Source organism: Cucumis sativus, chromosome 3, assembly GCF_000004075.3.
Source record: "Cucumis sativus cultivar 9930 chromosome 3, Cucumber_9930_V3, whole genome shotgun sequence".
Taxonomy (NCBI): domain Eukaryota; kingdom Viridiplantae; phylum Streptophyta; class Magnoliopsida; order Cucurbitales; family Cucurbitaceae; genus Cucumis; species Cucumis sativus.
This window is the reverse complement of record NC_026657.2, coordinates 33,129,752-33,147,749: the sequence shown is the minus strand read 5'-3', so window position 1 is coordinate 33,147,749 and position 17,998 is coordinate 33,129,752. Positions and strand designations below refer to the sequence as shown.

General features: G+C 30.6%; 1 protein-coding gene and 2 long non-coding RNA genes across 3 annotated transcripts; 2 read left to right on the top strand and 1 right to left on the bottom strand.

The window, feature by feature from the left end:
* Nucleotides 1-2,374: 2,374 nt before the first annotated feature.
* On the bottom strand, nucleotides 2,375-4,215 carry LOC101222218 (uncharacterized protein At5g39865). Its single transcript, XM_004136601.3, has one exon. The coding sequence runs from the start codon at nucleotides 3,915-3,917 to the stop codon at nucleotides 2,811-2,813; it is 1,107 nt and encodes a 368-aa protein (XP_004136649.1). The 5' UTR covers nucleotides 3,918-4,215; the 3' UTR covers nucleotides 2,375-2,810.
* A 6,668-nt stretch (nucleotides 4,216-10,883) lies between these two features.
* On the top strand, nucleotides 10,884-14,221 carry LOC116402572. The gene is made up of 2 exons (XR_004215013.1): nucleotides 10,884-13,398; nucleotides 13,993-14,221. It is a non-coding gene; the product is annotated as an uncharacterized LOC116402572 (long non-coding RNA).
* Nucleotides 14,222-15,320: 1,099 nt separating this feature from the next.
* LOC101221978 lies at nucleotides 15,321-17,842 on the top strand. Its single transcript, XR_969116.2, has 2 exons — nucleotides 15,321-15,681; nucleotides 17,331-17,842. It is a non-coding gene; the product is annotated as an uncharacterized LOC101221978 (long non-coding RNA).
* The last annotated feature ends 156 nt before the right edge of the window (nucleotides 17,843-17,998 follow it).

Below are 17,998 nucleotides of genomic sequence, written 5' to 3'. Positions count from 1 at the left end.
AGTTATTGATGCTCAAGGTTATAAAGTTTGAAATCAACCACAACTAGATTATTTCCTTGACTGATCAGCCCAAAACTCGAGCTTGTTTAAATCCATACCTTTTGTGTAATTTGGTTAAAAGGCATCAAATTAATGACAACCTGCCATTTTATGTTATGTAAGAAAAAGATTTCAAATGCATATTTTGATTCTATTTATTTATTTTAATGGACTAACATCCCAAAGCAATCTTTAAAAAAACTGTAAAAAAAAAGAAGAAGGTATTGTTACTATTAAAATATGCTAGCTCAACTCGCATGGTGTTCGTATAATTAACTGCAAAGTCATAGATCCAAATCTCCCACACTAGATGAAAAAAAAAAGCAAAAGATATGTTGGATGGAAAATTAACCCTTCGACATTTACGATTGGAGATAAATCTTGTCTTAAAAATTTATCAATAAATCAAAAATAGAAATAAAACATTGTTAGTGTTATAACTCAAGAATATAAAATTAAACTTCAACTTTTGGATTTAGAAATGGGAACAGTAGTGGGGTTGATCTTATTGAAAAGATATGCATTGGACTCTAAGACATGGAGCAATGGGCATATCGTACAATTATGCAATGAACAACTCGTGGTACTATTTTTCAAATTTCGGTAGATAATGTTTTCATTAGGAATTTGTTGTTTTCCATTAGTAAAAACATAAACCTTTATAACGATTTTAAAAGTAGGTCATTTTCAAAAGAAAATTAAAGTGGTATCTATGGAATGTTCAAATCAAATGCTTTCATTTGAATCACTTACCCTCCCAAAGACAACTCTGTGACTTTGTGAGTGAGTGCTTTCTATAATTTTGTTAGGTGTTCACTAATGTTTAAAGGTAGCTAAAAAGACTAAAAAAAAAAACTAAAAGTATGCATGAAATAATGCAAGTAGCTTTTAGACGAGCACACTAATGTTTTATCTATATAGTTTAAAAAACACTTCAAACTATGTAACCAAATACTACACAAGAAAAAAAAAAAAAAACAAACTCGTTAAGTTCACATAGTGGCCAATATTTTTCTTTGACGTTTTCACACTTCATGATCAGATTTTCGTTATGATTCCTCCCTCATTCCAACATTCTCAAAATAGCCCCTAAAAATCTACCCAAGCTTAGACTAAATTTTTTAAACACCCTTGAAGTCATGGATAAAACTATGAGGATAAGTTTCATAACCTATAAAGGACATTCGCAATTTTTCTGGGATATGCATTCAAGTCCTTTTTCCTTTGACAACCATGAGTTTTTTAACTAGCTCACGTGCCCATCGATTAATCTAACAAGACAACCTACTTGATCCTACAATACTTGTGTGTCAAGATATTAATTTTTTGGTAGGCGGTCAACATAGATTAATTAATTTGATAACCTCCTAGCACACGTCCAGCTCTTTTAATGTCCAAGAATGCAAAAACATTAGGAACTCAAACAACTTTGCCAATGTGATTACTGACTATTATTTCAGAAACCAATTCTAAAATGAATGTCTATCTTCTTGCTTTCTTCTTATTATTGGCTTTAGTCATCTTTAGTGTTGAAACAATCTGCTTAACTGTCTAGCACATGACTCTGTTCAACATTTTTTATTTATTCTAATGAAAAACCAACTTTTCACTAAGATAAACAAAAGAACAAAAGAAGAAGAAGAAGAAAGGCCTAGCCAAAAGAGATGAATATAAAAAGGAGACCAAAAGGAAACCCAACTTTTTCAACAAATGATGATTACATGTCAAATTTGAATAAAAAGCCAAAAGAAGAACATTGAAATGTGAAAAACTACAAAACAAGGCGCTTCAAGTATGAAGCAAACTACAAGACCTGATGAGAAGCTTTGGAAATGTACTTAGAGAGAGAAGCTAACCTTTTTTAAGTGTTAAGAGAACTATGAAAATAGTTTGTCAAAAGATAAGTCATCATAAACCAGAAGCAAGTCATGGATTAAACAATTATGGTAGCCACCTATCTAAGATATTCATTTAAATTCCCCCCATTTTGCTTTCTAGTCCTTAAACATGTGACATATTAGAATATTCTTCATATAAGTGCTAATAAAATGGCAAGTCAAAAAAGGGTATGTCAAAATCAACAGTTTTCTTTTATGAAAAGTTAAACTTTCATTTAGAAAAGGAATGCAAGAATAGAAGGGCATCCAAAAAGTTGAAACCTATAAAGGGAACCCATTAGAGAAAAAACTCAAATCAAGAAGAATAAGGCCTAACAAATAATTACAGAAGTCTTAGTCACCGACATTCAAAGATAAACATAGAAACCTAACGAGGGACCCAAGATAAACATAGAAACATGTCAAACATCAGTAGTTCATACTATTTGAGAAAACAGTTTCAAGATATGAACATCTTTTAGAACTCAAGAACACGGTTGTACAACCTATATATCATATCGTAAGATATGAACATCTTTTAGAACTCAAGAACACAGTTGTACAACCTATACGATATGAACATCTTTAATAACCAAACAACATTGAGAATGCATATAACATGTTTAGGACACCATCCCAACACAGAATGATGTCAAAGTCTATACTACATAACTCAATATATGTTGAAGAACATATGAGAACATCATCTTCTTGTTCTTTTTTTTTTTTTTTTTCTGTTTTTTTCCCTTGATAATGATTGTACACTGTTCATGGAAAATGAACAAATAAATCCTACAATTACAGAGCAAGCAGCAAGCAATGAAGAAGCAATACGATTTTCAACATTGTAGGAATAAGTAATCGAGTAAATACCTAAAATATTTGCATTCAGATTCAGAAGCAGCAATCTGGGCACTTTATCAAGCCATTTTCATTGCAATCAGGGCATCTTCTCAACTCTCCTTCGTCTTCTTTAAACACCTTCCGGCTGCCATAGCAATTAGGGCATGGCAGAAACCTTGCTTCCCCACATCTTTCACACTCGCTTTTCACATCCCAAACTGGAAATCCCACCAAAAGCTTCCCCAATTCGCCATACTCGTTTAGCTGTTTGATTTCTTCAGCACCACCTATGTACTTTCCCCTTATGAACACTTGCGGCAAACTCACTGTCTTCCCTCCGATTGCACTCTGCAACTCTTTTCTGTAAGATGAATCCATGGAAATGTCCCGTTCATCCACTGGAACTCTAAAACCTCTGAAGATTGTACGAATCGAACAACAATCCTCGTAGGTTTTTCGAATTCCTCTCAAGCTCGTAAAGTAGATTACTACTTTGCCTTCTCCGCCGGGAAGACGCAGCCAATTATTGGAGAATGAAGAACAAACCGGACTCGAACCGACTGATTTGACGTTTTTTCGGTACCCATTGGAGCCTAACTGCCGGGAAGAAAGAGCTCGTCGGTAACTGAATACAACATTAGGGTCCAATTTCGCAAGCAGAGCTTCTTCAGACAAATGTTGCCAAAGCGGCTTAACTAAGGAAGACGGCGCAACAGAATCCACCGATTTCTCCAAGAAATTCACCGATCCAACGGGCTTGAAAGGGGTTTTCTCAATCGAGAGTTCAGGGGTAGGAACAGCGTCGGAACTCAAATCAAAGGCGTCATCAAGGCCGTCCATGAGTTCCCATGTATTGATAACGGAATCCGGCGACAATGCGTGGTCGGAATCATCCGTGTGGGGCGAAAGAGAGCGGTCAGCGTTTTGGTCGCCGTAGAATCTCAAGGGATTGGACTTGGGACGGTCGATAAGAAGGAGAGAACCGTAAGTGGTTGAAGTTAGAGTAACAAGATGGTGGGTGTCGCCGTCTGAGATGGGGGGATGGTGAATGAGAGGGGTGGGAAGAGAGAAAGCTCTGGGAACGGGAGGAGAGGAAGAAGAAGAAGATTCTGGGTTAGTGGAATGGAAAGTGATGGGTCTGGAAGCTGAACAGCCCATAGATAAAGAATTGAAGAACTGGGTTTCGTTTCGTTTCGTTGGTTATCAATCACTCTGTAAACTGAAAAGCTTTGTCTTTTTCTTTTTCTTTTTCTTCTTCTTCTTCTTGTTCTAATAGTTCTGGTCGTTCAAAGTTCATGCTCTGGTAGAGAAGAAAAAATGGCGGTTAAAGGGAAATGAGAGCAGTGAGGAAATGCTGAATTGGGCGAAGAAGAAGAAGATGATGGAGAAGAAGAAGATATCAAATCTCTCTCTTCTCTTAGTCACGGAAAATGACCAGAAGAGACGCGGTTGGGACTTGGAAATGTTTTTCTTTTTTTTTTTTTTTTTATTTGTTTTTTCAAGAAAAGGTCTTTGCAAAAATAGCATCTTTACACTTTGGAGTTTGGATAAATGATTCTCCTACTTGGTTTATTTTGGCAAATTACAAAATTCGCTCAAAAAAATACACTTACTTATTTTTACTTTTATATAGATTTAAATTTTGAATATTTTAAATATTTTAAAAATAGCAAAATATTAAAACTATTTATAAAATACATATATATATCATTTACAATAAATTTTCTTTAAAAAAATGATTTTAATTAAATTGTTAAAGCATGTGTTGGTAATTATTTAGATTTAGATTTTTTCTTTATAAAAATCAAGCTTATAAACATTAATTTCATCCAATTTTTATCTAACTTTTTACCGAAATTTTCAAATACCCAGTAGAATCTTTTTTTTTTAAATACTTTTGGTTTTATAGTTTCACCATAAATTTAAGGGAAATTAATTTAAATAATATAATTGTTAAAAACTAGGTTTGATAGGTAATTAAATTTACTTTTACACAGATTTTTTTATGCATAATTTTAAATCTGATTCTTTTCTTCTCAATTAGTATTCATATTTCTAACTTATAAATAATTAAATTTCGCTACGTGTCTCAATTTTTTACATTGATTGGTGATACAATAAAATAATTACAAAGATAGTAAAAATTTTATTTATTATGAATGGCAAAAATTAAAAAAAAAATCCTTATGATTTTGTAGAAGTAACCATTGATTTTTTTATTTTATAAAAATCTACAAATAAAAAGGCAAAAGACTAATATACCGTTACCAAATATCCGTGCATATACTCCAATTCTTCTAAACTAAATAAGAAAGAATTGATATATTACGAAAGTATATTTTATATATTCTTTCCTTTTCAACAAAAATGGATTGAGAAAATCTAAAAAGGTTTTATACTTTCATCACTACAAAACATATTTTAAATTATTATTTTTTAAAAGTTACTTTCCATTTTTTGTGTTTTTTAGTATGAAAAGTTGTGCTCAAATTCAAAATAAACATTTCTTGTGATTCTAAATTTAATAACTTTATTTTCACGAATCACTCTTTTTTAAAAAGTAAAAAAATATTAATTTTAAATTTTAAATTGATATAATTCATAAACTTATCTAAATAAAATATAATAAATAATTTAAATAAATATAATGCATGTGTTAAAATCAAGAAATTAAATTGATATATTTATTAATTTATGGTGTAAATTGATAACTAAATGAGATTTTTTCAAAAATTATAAAATTTTGACAAACTATTTATGGTTTATAGAATAAAACTAATCATTTTTTCTTTTAAGTATAAATATTTTGGTAATATACTCTTTTCTTTATAAAATTGATTATTTTCTTTTAAAAATTCTTAAATCAACCATAAAGAGAATAAATAAATAATAATAATCTACATTCTCAAATAATTAAAAATTGGCTGCGTGTATTTTTGGCATATATTAGACGAAATTCAGTTACATTCACATATTTTGATATTTAATTTTGAAAATCCAAAACATACCAAATCCCAATGCATCAAATGGATTATTTTTATTAATGATCAATGCCCACAAAGCAAATAAAATAAAATGGTAAAATTTGACTTTCTACAAATTTCATTTTGGACTCACTTGAGACAAACCAATCTATCTAATCTTTGTATTTATTTGATATGATAATAACTAGAGTGTTTATTTACTAACTCAAACATTATTATGCTAATACTTACCTATATCTCTTATCTTACTATTTAAAACTTTGAATCTAACACCTTTATAGTTTCTATATATATATAGAGAGAAATATTGTGAGTTTTCCTTTTCTTTTTGTCAAATCGGTATTTTCATTTTCACTCTAAGCATTATTTTGTTTATGTCATAAAAAATTTGTTTTTTTTTTTTATTATTTTAAGAATATGAATGAGCATAGAAATCTTAGAGGTTGGTAACGTTAGGTGAGCATTATGAATTACTCGATCGTATTATTAAATAATTTTGAAAATAAAAAATAATTAAAACAAGATTTTGAAAGGTGTATTTGTTAACATAAAAATAAAGAGATTTGTCAAAAATAGTAAAGTAGGCAAAATATTTTCGGTCGATATAAATAAAATTAAACGTAATAAATTTATTTTTTATTATTAATCTTAAAAAAAACCCCAATTTTCTAATTCTAATTTGTCCACAAAACAAAATAGAAAAACTATTTCCGACCATTTTTCCAATTCTCACAATTAAAAATCACCAAAAATCAATTTAAAAAAAAATAATTGGTTACCAAACTCATCCATGTTTTCAAAAGGAAAAACAAAGAAACAACGTCCTTAAAATTGAAATAAAATATTTGAAGAGTCCAACTATCAAAATGAATAGAAACTTATAAATACACGTCAAGCAAGATTTAAGTTTCGAATTACTTTATATTAATTTTTAAATTTTGATTAAAACGGTTTTATATAAAATTTGTATTGGAATGATAAGTTGAAAATGTAAATGAAAATAGACCAAATATTTGTTAAAAGGATATCATGTAAAAGAGAAAGAGTTTGGTAACATGAATTTAAAGAATAGGAAAGTGAATGTTTTTGTAGTATGGAGGATGGATGAAAATGTGAGGTGAGATGTGAGAAAGTTGAACTATTACAAAGTCTTCACCAAAATGAATTATATTCCTATATATAGTTGAAGGTATTTAAATTCATCGCTGTCTCACCACCCGCTCTTGGCCCAAACTATTAATGTATAATTCACATGTCATTTTCAAAATTAATGCCTTTCACTATCCAATTCTTACTAAGAATCTGCCATTTTATGTAACTTTTGTCATTTTCACAATAATAATAACAACAAAAAAAGAATAAACATTACAATAGAGTGTTCGTACAAATACCACTTTCGTCTTTACATTTTAAATGATTTATCTGTTATAAAGATTATCAAATTGTTATGAAAATTATCATCACTAGATTTGAGTCAAACAAATTCACATCATCTTTTTAAGACAAATTTATTCATCGTAGCGTTTGAGTATCGAGAGTAATTGTCTCCTATGATAAAACAGATCATCATTCTTTTAAGGGTAACACCTCGTATAGAAAATTAATAAACAAAGTCTTGTGGATCAGCTATCGAACGTCAAGATTGTGAAAATGGTGAGAAAATCCTTTTAGAAGGCAAAAGATGATTGATATATATTCTCTTAACCGAATAAGTCTACGAAAAGTCATGTTCTTTCTATAATTTAGTTATTAATACTTTTTATGAAATAATGAATTCACTCATGATGCATCTATTCACAGATAATAACCATTTATTCAAACATTAACATGAGTTGAAAGTTGTTTGGAGAACTAAAACGTAATCGAGATTAATTTTTTTAAAAAAGTGTGTTAGAAAGTACTAATAATTGATGACAAAACGAAAATGAGATTGAAAATAATATGAACTGAGTGGGTTTTGCTATTAATTTTCTTCTTTTTGAAACCTTTTAGCCTCTCTAAATTCTTTAAACATTTGAAAGTATATGGTTTACTATCTAGGGTATTATTGGTTGGAGGATTTAAACGGATCGTTACTGTTTTTGTATGCTATTTGAACTATAAAAAGTTTTGGCACTAAATTGCTAGTTGATTATTTTGAACCTCGATGTTTGCATTTATTTAGTTCGAAACATTTAAAATTATGTAAAAAGTGTAAAAAAAGATCTTAAGAATGATTTAATAACGACTTTAAAACTACTCTTTTGTATCCAAAAAGTTTATGAATTGTCAATTTTAATCTAATAGACCTATTATTGAGATACTAGATCTTCCTTTTTGTTTGGTCTAAAGATTTTTTAAATCTTTAGTGGCCTAAAAACCACTAAATTTCAAGAATTGTTAATTGCTTATGGAGTCTATTAAATAACTTTTTAGATTAAACAAACTCTACTTTCTCTCAACTACTTCAATCAATAATTTCCATTTGAATTAATATATATATATATATATATATATCAAATTCAAGGATGTCACCTCTGTCAATTGGTCCACTTAGAAGAAAAAACATGGTTTTTTAAAAACTTTCTTTTGATTGATATCTTAATTAGAGATGATAATATGAAGTAGAAAATAAAACAATATTTAGATTCAAAATATATGTTATTATAAGTTTGATATTATGTTGACACTACTTGAAAATTGAATTTTGTATGTAATCATATTATATGTTTATAACATTGAATTCATCTATATCTCCTCAATCAAATTGAAAATATATCTAATAAATCTTAAAATTTTCAATTAGTTTTATGTATTCTTTTTTTTAAAAAAAATATTTCAAATTTATTACTTGTAATTATACTATATGTTTAATAAACTAGAAGTTTTAAGTTTTGTGTTCAATGTGTGTGGGTGTGTGTTTTTTTTTTTAAATTAGAAAATTGAAACTTCAACTTATAATTTTAGAAGTTCCAGGGACTAAATCCATTATTTAACTTATCTAATGATACTCAACACAAAAAACAAGTGTATTTATTAATTATAAACAATTTTGATAAGGATATGAGTATATAGATTATTCTCAACCAAACGACCAAAATATAATAAGTTGGGTTGTGGGGGTATTTATTTATTTTAAGTAAATTTTTTTATTAACTTAAAATACTTAAATCTATCTATAACATATATTTAGGTTGAATGTAGTCTCGACTGTTTGAGTAGTCGATTATTTAAACACCGATCGATTTTGATATAAAATATAAAGTGACCTTTAAGAATAAATGGGTAGGGCAACCACCACAGACTAATTTGGATCATGTGGTAATGTCTTTTGATTATAATGAGTATGAAGGGTGAGACCATTTATTTGTAGATGACATTTTGCTCATTAAATATTTGAAATGCATGCTTTACCAAATTTTACCATCCAATGGGAATTGGGTATTTATGGAAGGTTTGTATAATTGTATTGCTTTGTTGTCCCATTTAGGACTCAAGAAATGTGTTGCTAAGGGCTTTCAATCTTATAAGCTTACTTTTTTTTTTTTTTTTTATTATTGTTATTGGAGATTTTTTCAAGCTTTAGATTTATGAGCAATTGATCTTTAGTTTTTTTTTTTTCACAAATATTATTCTTCTTTTAAGGTTTTTTAATATAAAAATGATAAATATAATTGATTGTCTTTTTAGAAATAATAATTTAGGATATAGCAACTGTTGAGCAAGAAATTTTAGACAAATAAATTCTGCGACATCATGGCAAATATTGCGATAATTATATTTTTGTTTGAGTTTGAATAATTAAATTTACTCAATCCGACCAAATTCAAACTCAACAAGCAGATGAGCCCAAACCCAATAAAATAAATGGAGTCAAGCTCAAGTCCAAGCTCAACAATCGGATGGCCTAAGCCCAATAGGCAAATGGACACAAGCCCAAACCCATCAAGCAAATGGGTCAAAGCCCACCCAAAAGCTCACGAAATTTCTCTATAAATAGAGACTTTTGCCACTCATTTGAGAATGTCTTTGGTTGAAGGAATAATTGAAGCTATGAAGTATCGAATATTCAAACTTCTACAAGCAAGGTTGATACGTGCAAATTCGTATCAACCTCGATATCAACAACTTTTGAAAGATCAACAACTTCTAAAAGATTGAAGACTTGAAAGATTATTCAGAATGAAAACTTGGAATATTAAACTTTTCTTGGATGCTAGAAGATTACTTTTCTTGAATGCCATAAAATTAAACTTTTTTTGATAGAATTAACTGATAGATTCATATGGTCTTTTATTGACAAATCAATATTTAAAACATAATCTATACTTTTATTATTGATAGAATTTGACAAATTTTGCTATATTTGTAAATATTTTAAAATGTTGTTATATACCTAATTATTTTAAATATAATTGCTAAATTTATAACTATCCCATTACAAAAGGGGATAACAAAAGTGGGTGTTCTCAAATATGAAAAAAAAAAAGAAGAAAGAAACAAGCGCATATATTTTTAAATATTACCAAATAAATAAAAAAATTATAAAATATAGCAAAATTTCAAATTTATCACTATTAAACATCGATAGATATCATTATTTATCTATTGGGGGTCTATTACTCTATCAATATCTATTAATGATATTGATAGACACTGATAGAAGCTTATTGTTGTATATAATTTATAGAACCTAAAATTTTGTTATATTTTCAATACTTTTGTCATTTACGATATTTTTTTTTTTCAAGAAAATGAACAAAAACATTTATAAATATAACAAGATGTTATTGTTTATATGAAATAGACTAGTATAATCTATAGTTGAAGATTGATAGACAATAATAGATGTTTATTAGTGTTTATCATCGCTAGATAATAAAATTTTGTTATGTTTAAATATTTTTAACAATTTTCCATTTAAATAAAATGAGACACTTTTAAAATTAGTAAAATAAATTAAAATATTTACAAACTATAGCAAAATTTTAGATTATATAAATGATAATCTTCTATCACTGATAGGAATTGATTTCTCATAAAATTATTGTAATTTTCCGCGACGGGACAAATTTTATCTTAAAAAATAGTCCAATATTAAAACTATTTTTTAAAAAATAGAGCAAAATTTCACTATTTTGTAAATAGTTTATTTGTTTTTCTTTAATTCAGCCGGCGATTAATTGAGAAACGATACTAATAGCCCTTCCCTTTTTCTTCAATCTTCTTCTCCGGCGAGCCCTAGGCGGCGGAGATACCCAGTAAGTGGATACAAATGTCTTTACTATATCAGATATCAGTTAGAGAAATTTATACTAAACATACAATTACAACCCTTCTTTCTAGTTTTGGTAGATATGCGTTGGTGTTGTGCAATTTGCATAACTCCATCTCATCATCACAGTTTTCCACCTATCGGGTTGTTTCCAAAATCCCATCACCAGTTAGAGATTTCAGTACCATTTCAAATCTTGCTCGTAGTAACTGGTTGATTAAAAAGCTTGGTAAAGAAGGAAAAATTGGAGAAGCACGTAAGGTTTTTGAGGAAATGCCTGATCGAGATGTGGTCTCATGAACTGCTGTGATTTCTGGGTATATTGAAAGTGGAATGATTGAGGAAGCCAAGACGTTATTTGATAGAAATGATGCTATAAAGAATGTTGTTACTTGGACAGCATGGGTTAGTGGGTATGTAAGATTGAACAGGATTGAGGAGGTTAGCAGATTGTTTGATGCCATGCCTGTTAAGAATGTCGTGTCGTGGAACACTATGATTGTTTGAAAAAATGCCTGAGAGGAATGTGGTGTCTTGGAATATTATTATTACAGCGTTGATGCAACATAGGAGAGTAGACGAAGCTCAGGAGCTTTTTAATCGGATGCCAGAGAATGAAGCTCAGCTTTTTAATCGGATGAAGCTCAGCGTTGATGCAATTTGATTTCCTCAAGGGGCTTGAGGTCAAGCCTTCGGCACCTGTTTGGGCAGCTCTTCTTGCCAGATATGTTCATGGGCATAAAAACGGCTGAAGAACTCTTAGAAACAGAGCCAGAGAATGCAGGAACCTTTTTGCTGCTATCTAACACATATGCTTCAACTGGAAAATGGAGAGAAGCTGCCAGAGTAAGAAAGAAAACCAAGGACAAAGGATTGAAGAAGCAGCCTGGTTGCAGTTGGATAGACGTTGGAAATACAGTGCATGCATTCGTAGTGGATGACAATTCTCATTGCGAATTTGAAAATATTTACCTTTTACTTCACGATCTACATACGAAAATGAAGAAGATTGGTCATACATTGCATGAGGATTTAACAATGGATTTCAATTTATGATGGCATGAGCCTGGAACTGTCGGGAAATTTGCATGGCCAGCCTTATCTTCTTCAATGATGCTAAATGCGTTGCAATTAAATTGTGGAAGAATATAAGAGAATATTTATTTGCTTTATGGTCGGCTACCTAATTCCTTCTTACTTGGATGATCATGTAACAGTTTCCATGTGTCGATGAGATGTGTTGACATTGACACCACAGGTAGGGTACAGAACTCTGTTGGATCAGGGCGCTCATTCGGTTATGTGTTTCACAAGATTTTTACAGAATATTAACATCACAGTAACAGTGTAATGTCCATATTCTTGGCCTTCCAGTTGGCTTTCAAAACCTGGATGCACCTGTTACGAAAATTAAATCAAAGCAAGAAAGATAAACCAGCCATTTTTTTGTCCTTTCTCAGCTTCGCAGTGAGAACTAGTAGAAATGGATGGTTCAATTCCTATCTCCATGATACAAGAATTATCCAACACACATAATTCATAGACTACGCTTACTTGATTGTTTCAATAATAGCATTTTCACTCAATATGCTTCCTAGTTGCGTTTTCTGATGAATATCATAATTTGACTTGTGAATTTTGAGGTCTGAACCTAGGGTTTAGAGCCATAGTGAGACCATGGTGATTTTCTTTTATTCTGAAGTTGATCGAATCTCTCCTTGGCCTGCTAATTTTGAGGTCAGGTATTCTTTTATAGTTATTACAAAAGTAAAAGATAATTTTTTTTGTTAAAATTGTACTTTATTGTCTTAAATATATTTAAGATATGATTTAGAAAAGTAGGTTATTTATAATTTATTCTACGTTTACTTGTTTATTTTTGGTTACTCAGTGGTTAGTTAAATACATTTTCGAGTGACAAGTTCCTTGAATTTGTAATTTTCTTTGTTCTAGAGATTTTGTGTAATGGTTTCTTACTTCTTACATCCTTATATTTAAACCAGGAAATCAAGAGAAAAAAGTGGAGAAGTGTGTAAAAAAACGTAAAATTTTCTTTTGAGATGGAAATTTTCGTTTTGGTAGTCCAAGCTCTCTTCATTGGGTCTGCTGTATGTTTTATTCTTTGTTTATATAAGATCATATAACACTTGCAAGCAGACGGTTCAAAATTAATCTTTAGAGTCATAGAAATTTGTTAAAATCACATTTGATTTATCATTTGGTATGTTTATAACATTGTCGCTTCCTTATAACAGCAAATTTCCTGTTATTAATATCCACTCCATCTCTCATTGTCAGCCATATTCACAGGCAAATGGTAAATAGGGAAGCAAGCAACTTGTATGGATGAGATTACTTCCACCATCAAACAACTAAGATAGATTTCTTCCCTCTTTTACAGGTCAGTCTTCTTTAATCTATAATTATGTTATTTAGAAAAAGGCGTGGCGGGTAGCAATCAAAATATCGATTTGAAGAAGCTAATGGTTGTGCTTTGGAAACTAGAACAATCTATCCAATTTTTCTTCCTTTTGTGCTTTTTAACTTTTGATTTCAAGTTATTTCAACGAAACAAATCCATATACCGAAGAAGCAATCGAAGTATAGTTTACAGCATATACTTTTGTGCTTTGATGATTGAAATAAACACTATCGTTCTTCATTCATATGATTTTTGCTTTTGATTTTTAGAACATGTTTCAATGTTTTTTATATTGCTGAAGTATTCATTCATACGTCTCTCATGCGGAGGGAACAAACATGTATTACAGGAAAAGAAATCATGTAAATTCCTATTGGAAACAAACAATGACAAGTGAGAGTTGAGTTGAGTGTGGATCTTGATCACTTCTTGAGCAATGAGCACTTTCACTCCTTTCATGTTTCTTTAGCTTTCTTCCGTTCTATTCATTTCCTTGTCTTTGACTGCCCCATTTGTGTCAAAAATGTAAAATGTAAAACAGTTCATGAACTTTGTTTATGTGTTTTTTGGCAGGGATGACTTCAAATTTTCTGGAAGAATAAAATTTAACTGTTTTTACTAAACTTATTTATTGATTGCTTTTCCTTTCCTCGTTTCCCTCTTGCTCTTGCTCTCTCGCCTTAGTTTGTGAGTTGCCTAAGAATTGTATTATTGTGGTTGTCACCAAGTGTCAAACTCATAGAAGTCCATCGACTTGATAAATGACTATGCACTAATATATCTCATTGAAAATATTAGTCTATAAACTTTGTTATATTTACAGTTTTTTAAAAATATTGTTATATATTTAATTATTTATTTTTAAAATTGTTACCTACTATAATTATCCCTTTATTTATTGCATGTAAGATTTTTTATGGAAAGTCGAAATCTTTGAAAATCCATCTTGCATTTTTTTTAATGTAAGTGTGTGAATAATTAATATGTATCCAAATAGATGGTTTACATGTTCTATACTTTAATACTGAAATATGGTTAGACAAACATACAATAGTTGACCTTAGACATGGGTCATATTTTTAAAAAATTGAAAGAGTTACCAAGGCTTAATTTATTTAGGTTTCAATGTTGGATTGACTTTCATACAAATCAATTACCTAGACTAATATATTTGAAAACATATCAAAATAGAAAGTGAGCTTGATTTCTAGTTTATATTTCAATTGCATCGGTGACATAGTACAATTGAATTATTTGATGTTCATAATATAGGTTTTACAAGTCATTTTAGGAACTTACTCTCAGTTTACCACGTTGAAATTTAGAAATTAAATTGAAATCAAACATTTTGAAACCTAAAGACCAAATAGACTTTGTTTCATATAGTTGCGCTTGTGATTAAATAACCCAACAACTACGGGAATATACCTAAAATCTCATCCTTAAAAAAAGAGGTCTTGAATAGATGATTCATTGTCAGCATTCAGTATTGAAATCTACACTTGCTCAATTCAAAATCAAAGCAAACTCAAGTTTACTCGAGTGACTAGCCCCTCCAAAACTTCACTTATTATGGATAGTTAGATGATCGCGTAAATGATATATCAACTGATCTTACAAAGATTTAAGAAGGGGTTAAGTCAAAACATTTATGTCGAGAATAGGAAGCCATCTCGTTCCACTGTTGTGCATGTTTGAGCAATCTCCCTACTCAATGCCTTAAACAGCTCCATGTTCATTTTTGGATTATGATTATAGTGGGATGGAAGTTGTTAATTATAAAGTTGGACTTTTTTGCCCTCCTTTAATATAGGCTTATTTATTTATTTATACATTAAAAGGACTAAAAAACTAATTTTCCGGAAAAAGAAATTGTTGTAAAATCGGCTTTATTTAGGCGCTATGAGTCAACATTTCTTCAATCTTTAGCTTCCAGCCTTTTTACCTTTACCCAAATTCTCTTCTGCTTCTTTTCTCCAATGGCGTCCTCTAATCCTAATCTCTCAATTCCTTCAATGGATTTCCTCTGAAACTTCCCAACCACCTTCTTTCCTCCAACGACACACAGTTTAGGCCATGGCATTGCCATTGCATTTGGCGTTCTGGATCGCCGATATGGTTTGGGGTGCCTTTAGCGGCTGTATTTCTTCTTGTTTGGCCTTTGCCGACGAAGTCGCCAGCTCCATCAGAACTGGCGATATTGGCGCTTTTCACATTGGCTGACCGGGTTTTCTTCGATTTTCATCAATTCTTAACTCTCTGGTTTGTATTGTGGCCTTGAATTTTTCCGTTTTGTTTTCATTTCTGAAGTTTGAATGTTTGTTTTTGTCTAGTAATTGTGTTTTTTACCTAATTCATGTCCACGGAAGAGCAACCTTGAGATTTTCCAATCATGGATTTCTGCAAATTATGCTCTTTCCAGTTCTTGTGATATTGATAGGGTTTCAAGAGTCGGTCGGGTCATCTTTTCTCTCTCAATCATTTGAACTGTGGTTTGGAATGCCATTTTGCAACAATTGATCTGCCGAGTCTTTTGCTTTTTCAAGAAATTGAAGAGGTTGCAATTTGAGTGGTTATTCATGTTTATAGCTACCTAAAATGCGAACTATTACTCGGTTTCCTCTTCATTGATTCAACTGACATTCTCAAGTTTGAAGAGCTAATATGCCAAGTTTTTGTGGCAGCAATTTTATGCTTCTTGTACAAACGAATGCTTAGCATTTGATCATTGGGCATCCAAAATATGTCATTTCCATCAAATAGAAGGGTTGTTGGAATGGTGAAAATATGGATCTGTGTCATGTTGAGAAGTGAAAATCACTCGAAAAATGCTTTTATTTCTTCAAAATCAATTTGAATACTATGAAAATTGTCTCTAAACGTGTAAAGTTAAATATTGAATTGATTTTGAGTAATGAAATGAATGTTTTGGAGTGATTTTGAACACTACAAAAATGGTTTTAGCCACTTCAAAATCACTTTCAAACATGAACTTAATTTGGTCCAGATGCCTGCTATATCAACTTAATGGTCATTGAACTCCATGTGCTAATTTTGTTTTCTTTTTTCTTCTATGAGATGGGAGCATCCCCCAGTTATTCTGAAGCACTTTAGGGCGTTATACATTTTCGTACTATTCTACTCTTTCACTATGCAATCCATTATCAGTTATCTCCTTTATTTTATTGGTTCATTTCAATTGAATATTATCCTCCTTGTCAAGATTTTACAACTATGGGTTGAATATTGATTGACATCTTAACTGTATCTGATATACTAATCTTTCATACTGTCTTATGATAATTGAAAATTAGCTGGAAAGAACGTTTGTTTGGGATCTATTCTTCAATAGGGTCTCTCTAAGTAGGAGCCAGTCAATATACTTTTTAGTTTTCTGAAAGTCCAATTGGAGATTAGACGATTAATTTCCATTGTAAAACTAGAAAAGGATGGCTGACTCTTATCTGCTTGTATAGATCTGTTAAGACTACTAGTTGGGAAGTTGTTTGAGAAATATTCAAGATATCAGAAGCGCATGTTTGTCATCATTAGGAATTGGTTAGTGAAAGGTGATTGTAAATAGAGCGAGTTAGAGCCGCGTAAACTTCATATAAAAATGCCTAACAATGTTGATGGTTTTCCTTTTTAAGGATCTCCTCCATTTTGGGTGGTCTCATATTCCATCTGTCTTATGGAGCAGCGGTGCTTCCATTACTACCTGGGACTGACCATGGGACGAACATATTAGTTTATTGCTAAAAATAGCGTATGAAGTGTAGTTTTTTTTAGAGGCCCCTCTAGAAGTGCTTTGTATTGTAATTTTTCCCTTTTATATCTTGTTATATAATTTCAATGCCATTTTCTTATTTTTATTCTCTAGATTGGGCTTTTATAACTATGAAACTTCTCAGAGATGGTGGCTTGGCTTGGGGGCTTAGATAACTTGAGGTTGAAGACTTGCCTGTAACTATGAAGACTATTCACCTTAATCTAGCTAGTGAATGGATGTCAAGCGCCCCTACTAACGAAATTAGATTGTGAGGCTGTCGCAATGTGACCAACAATTTAAAGTTGTTGATGTGTGAGAGAAACTTTGAAAGTACTTTGAATTCAAGGTAATATAGATTGAAGACTTGTTCAATTGTATGATGAGACACTCAGTATCTTTTAGTGAACAACTTTTTTCTAATAGACTAGATATGGAGCAACGATAGAGCTAATGAGCTATAACTTCCCTGCCTTGCAAGTTTATATTTGTATACTTGCTTAAGATAGTAGAGATTTATGAATTCTTTTGTCTGATAGTATGTGGGGTGGGTGAATCGAACATTGGATTTTGTGATTGATGGCATAACTTTGTAAACACGATGTAAGTTAAACAATGCTCATTATTTGTGATAATGAAATTTTACTTTTTACTTGATCTTTGTTTTTTAATTCCTATTTTATATCATATTGATTCTTTTGTTGGTTGTTTTTCAAGGAAGGAACCGTTTTTAACAATATTTTTATTTATTTTTTAACCCAAACTAGAGTGTCTATTAACTTTTAATTTGTGACTATTTGACATTTTCTAAAA

Bases quoted from the DNA above. Each gene is read 5' to 3' on its own strand.
- LOC101222218 (XM_004136601.3), bottom strand. From the start codon at position 3,917: ATGGGCTGTTCAGCTTCCAGACCCATCACTTTCCATTCCACTAACCCA.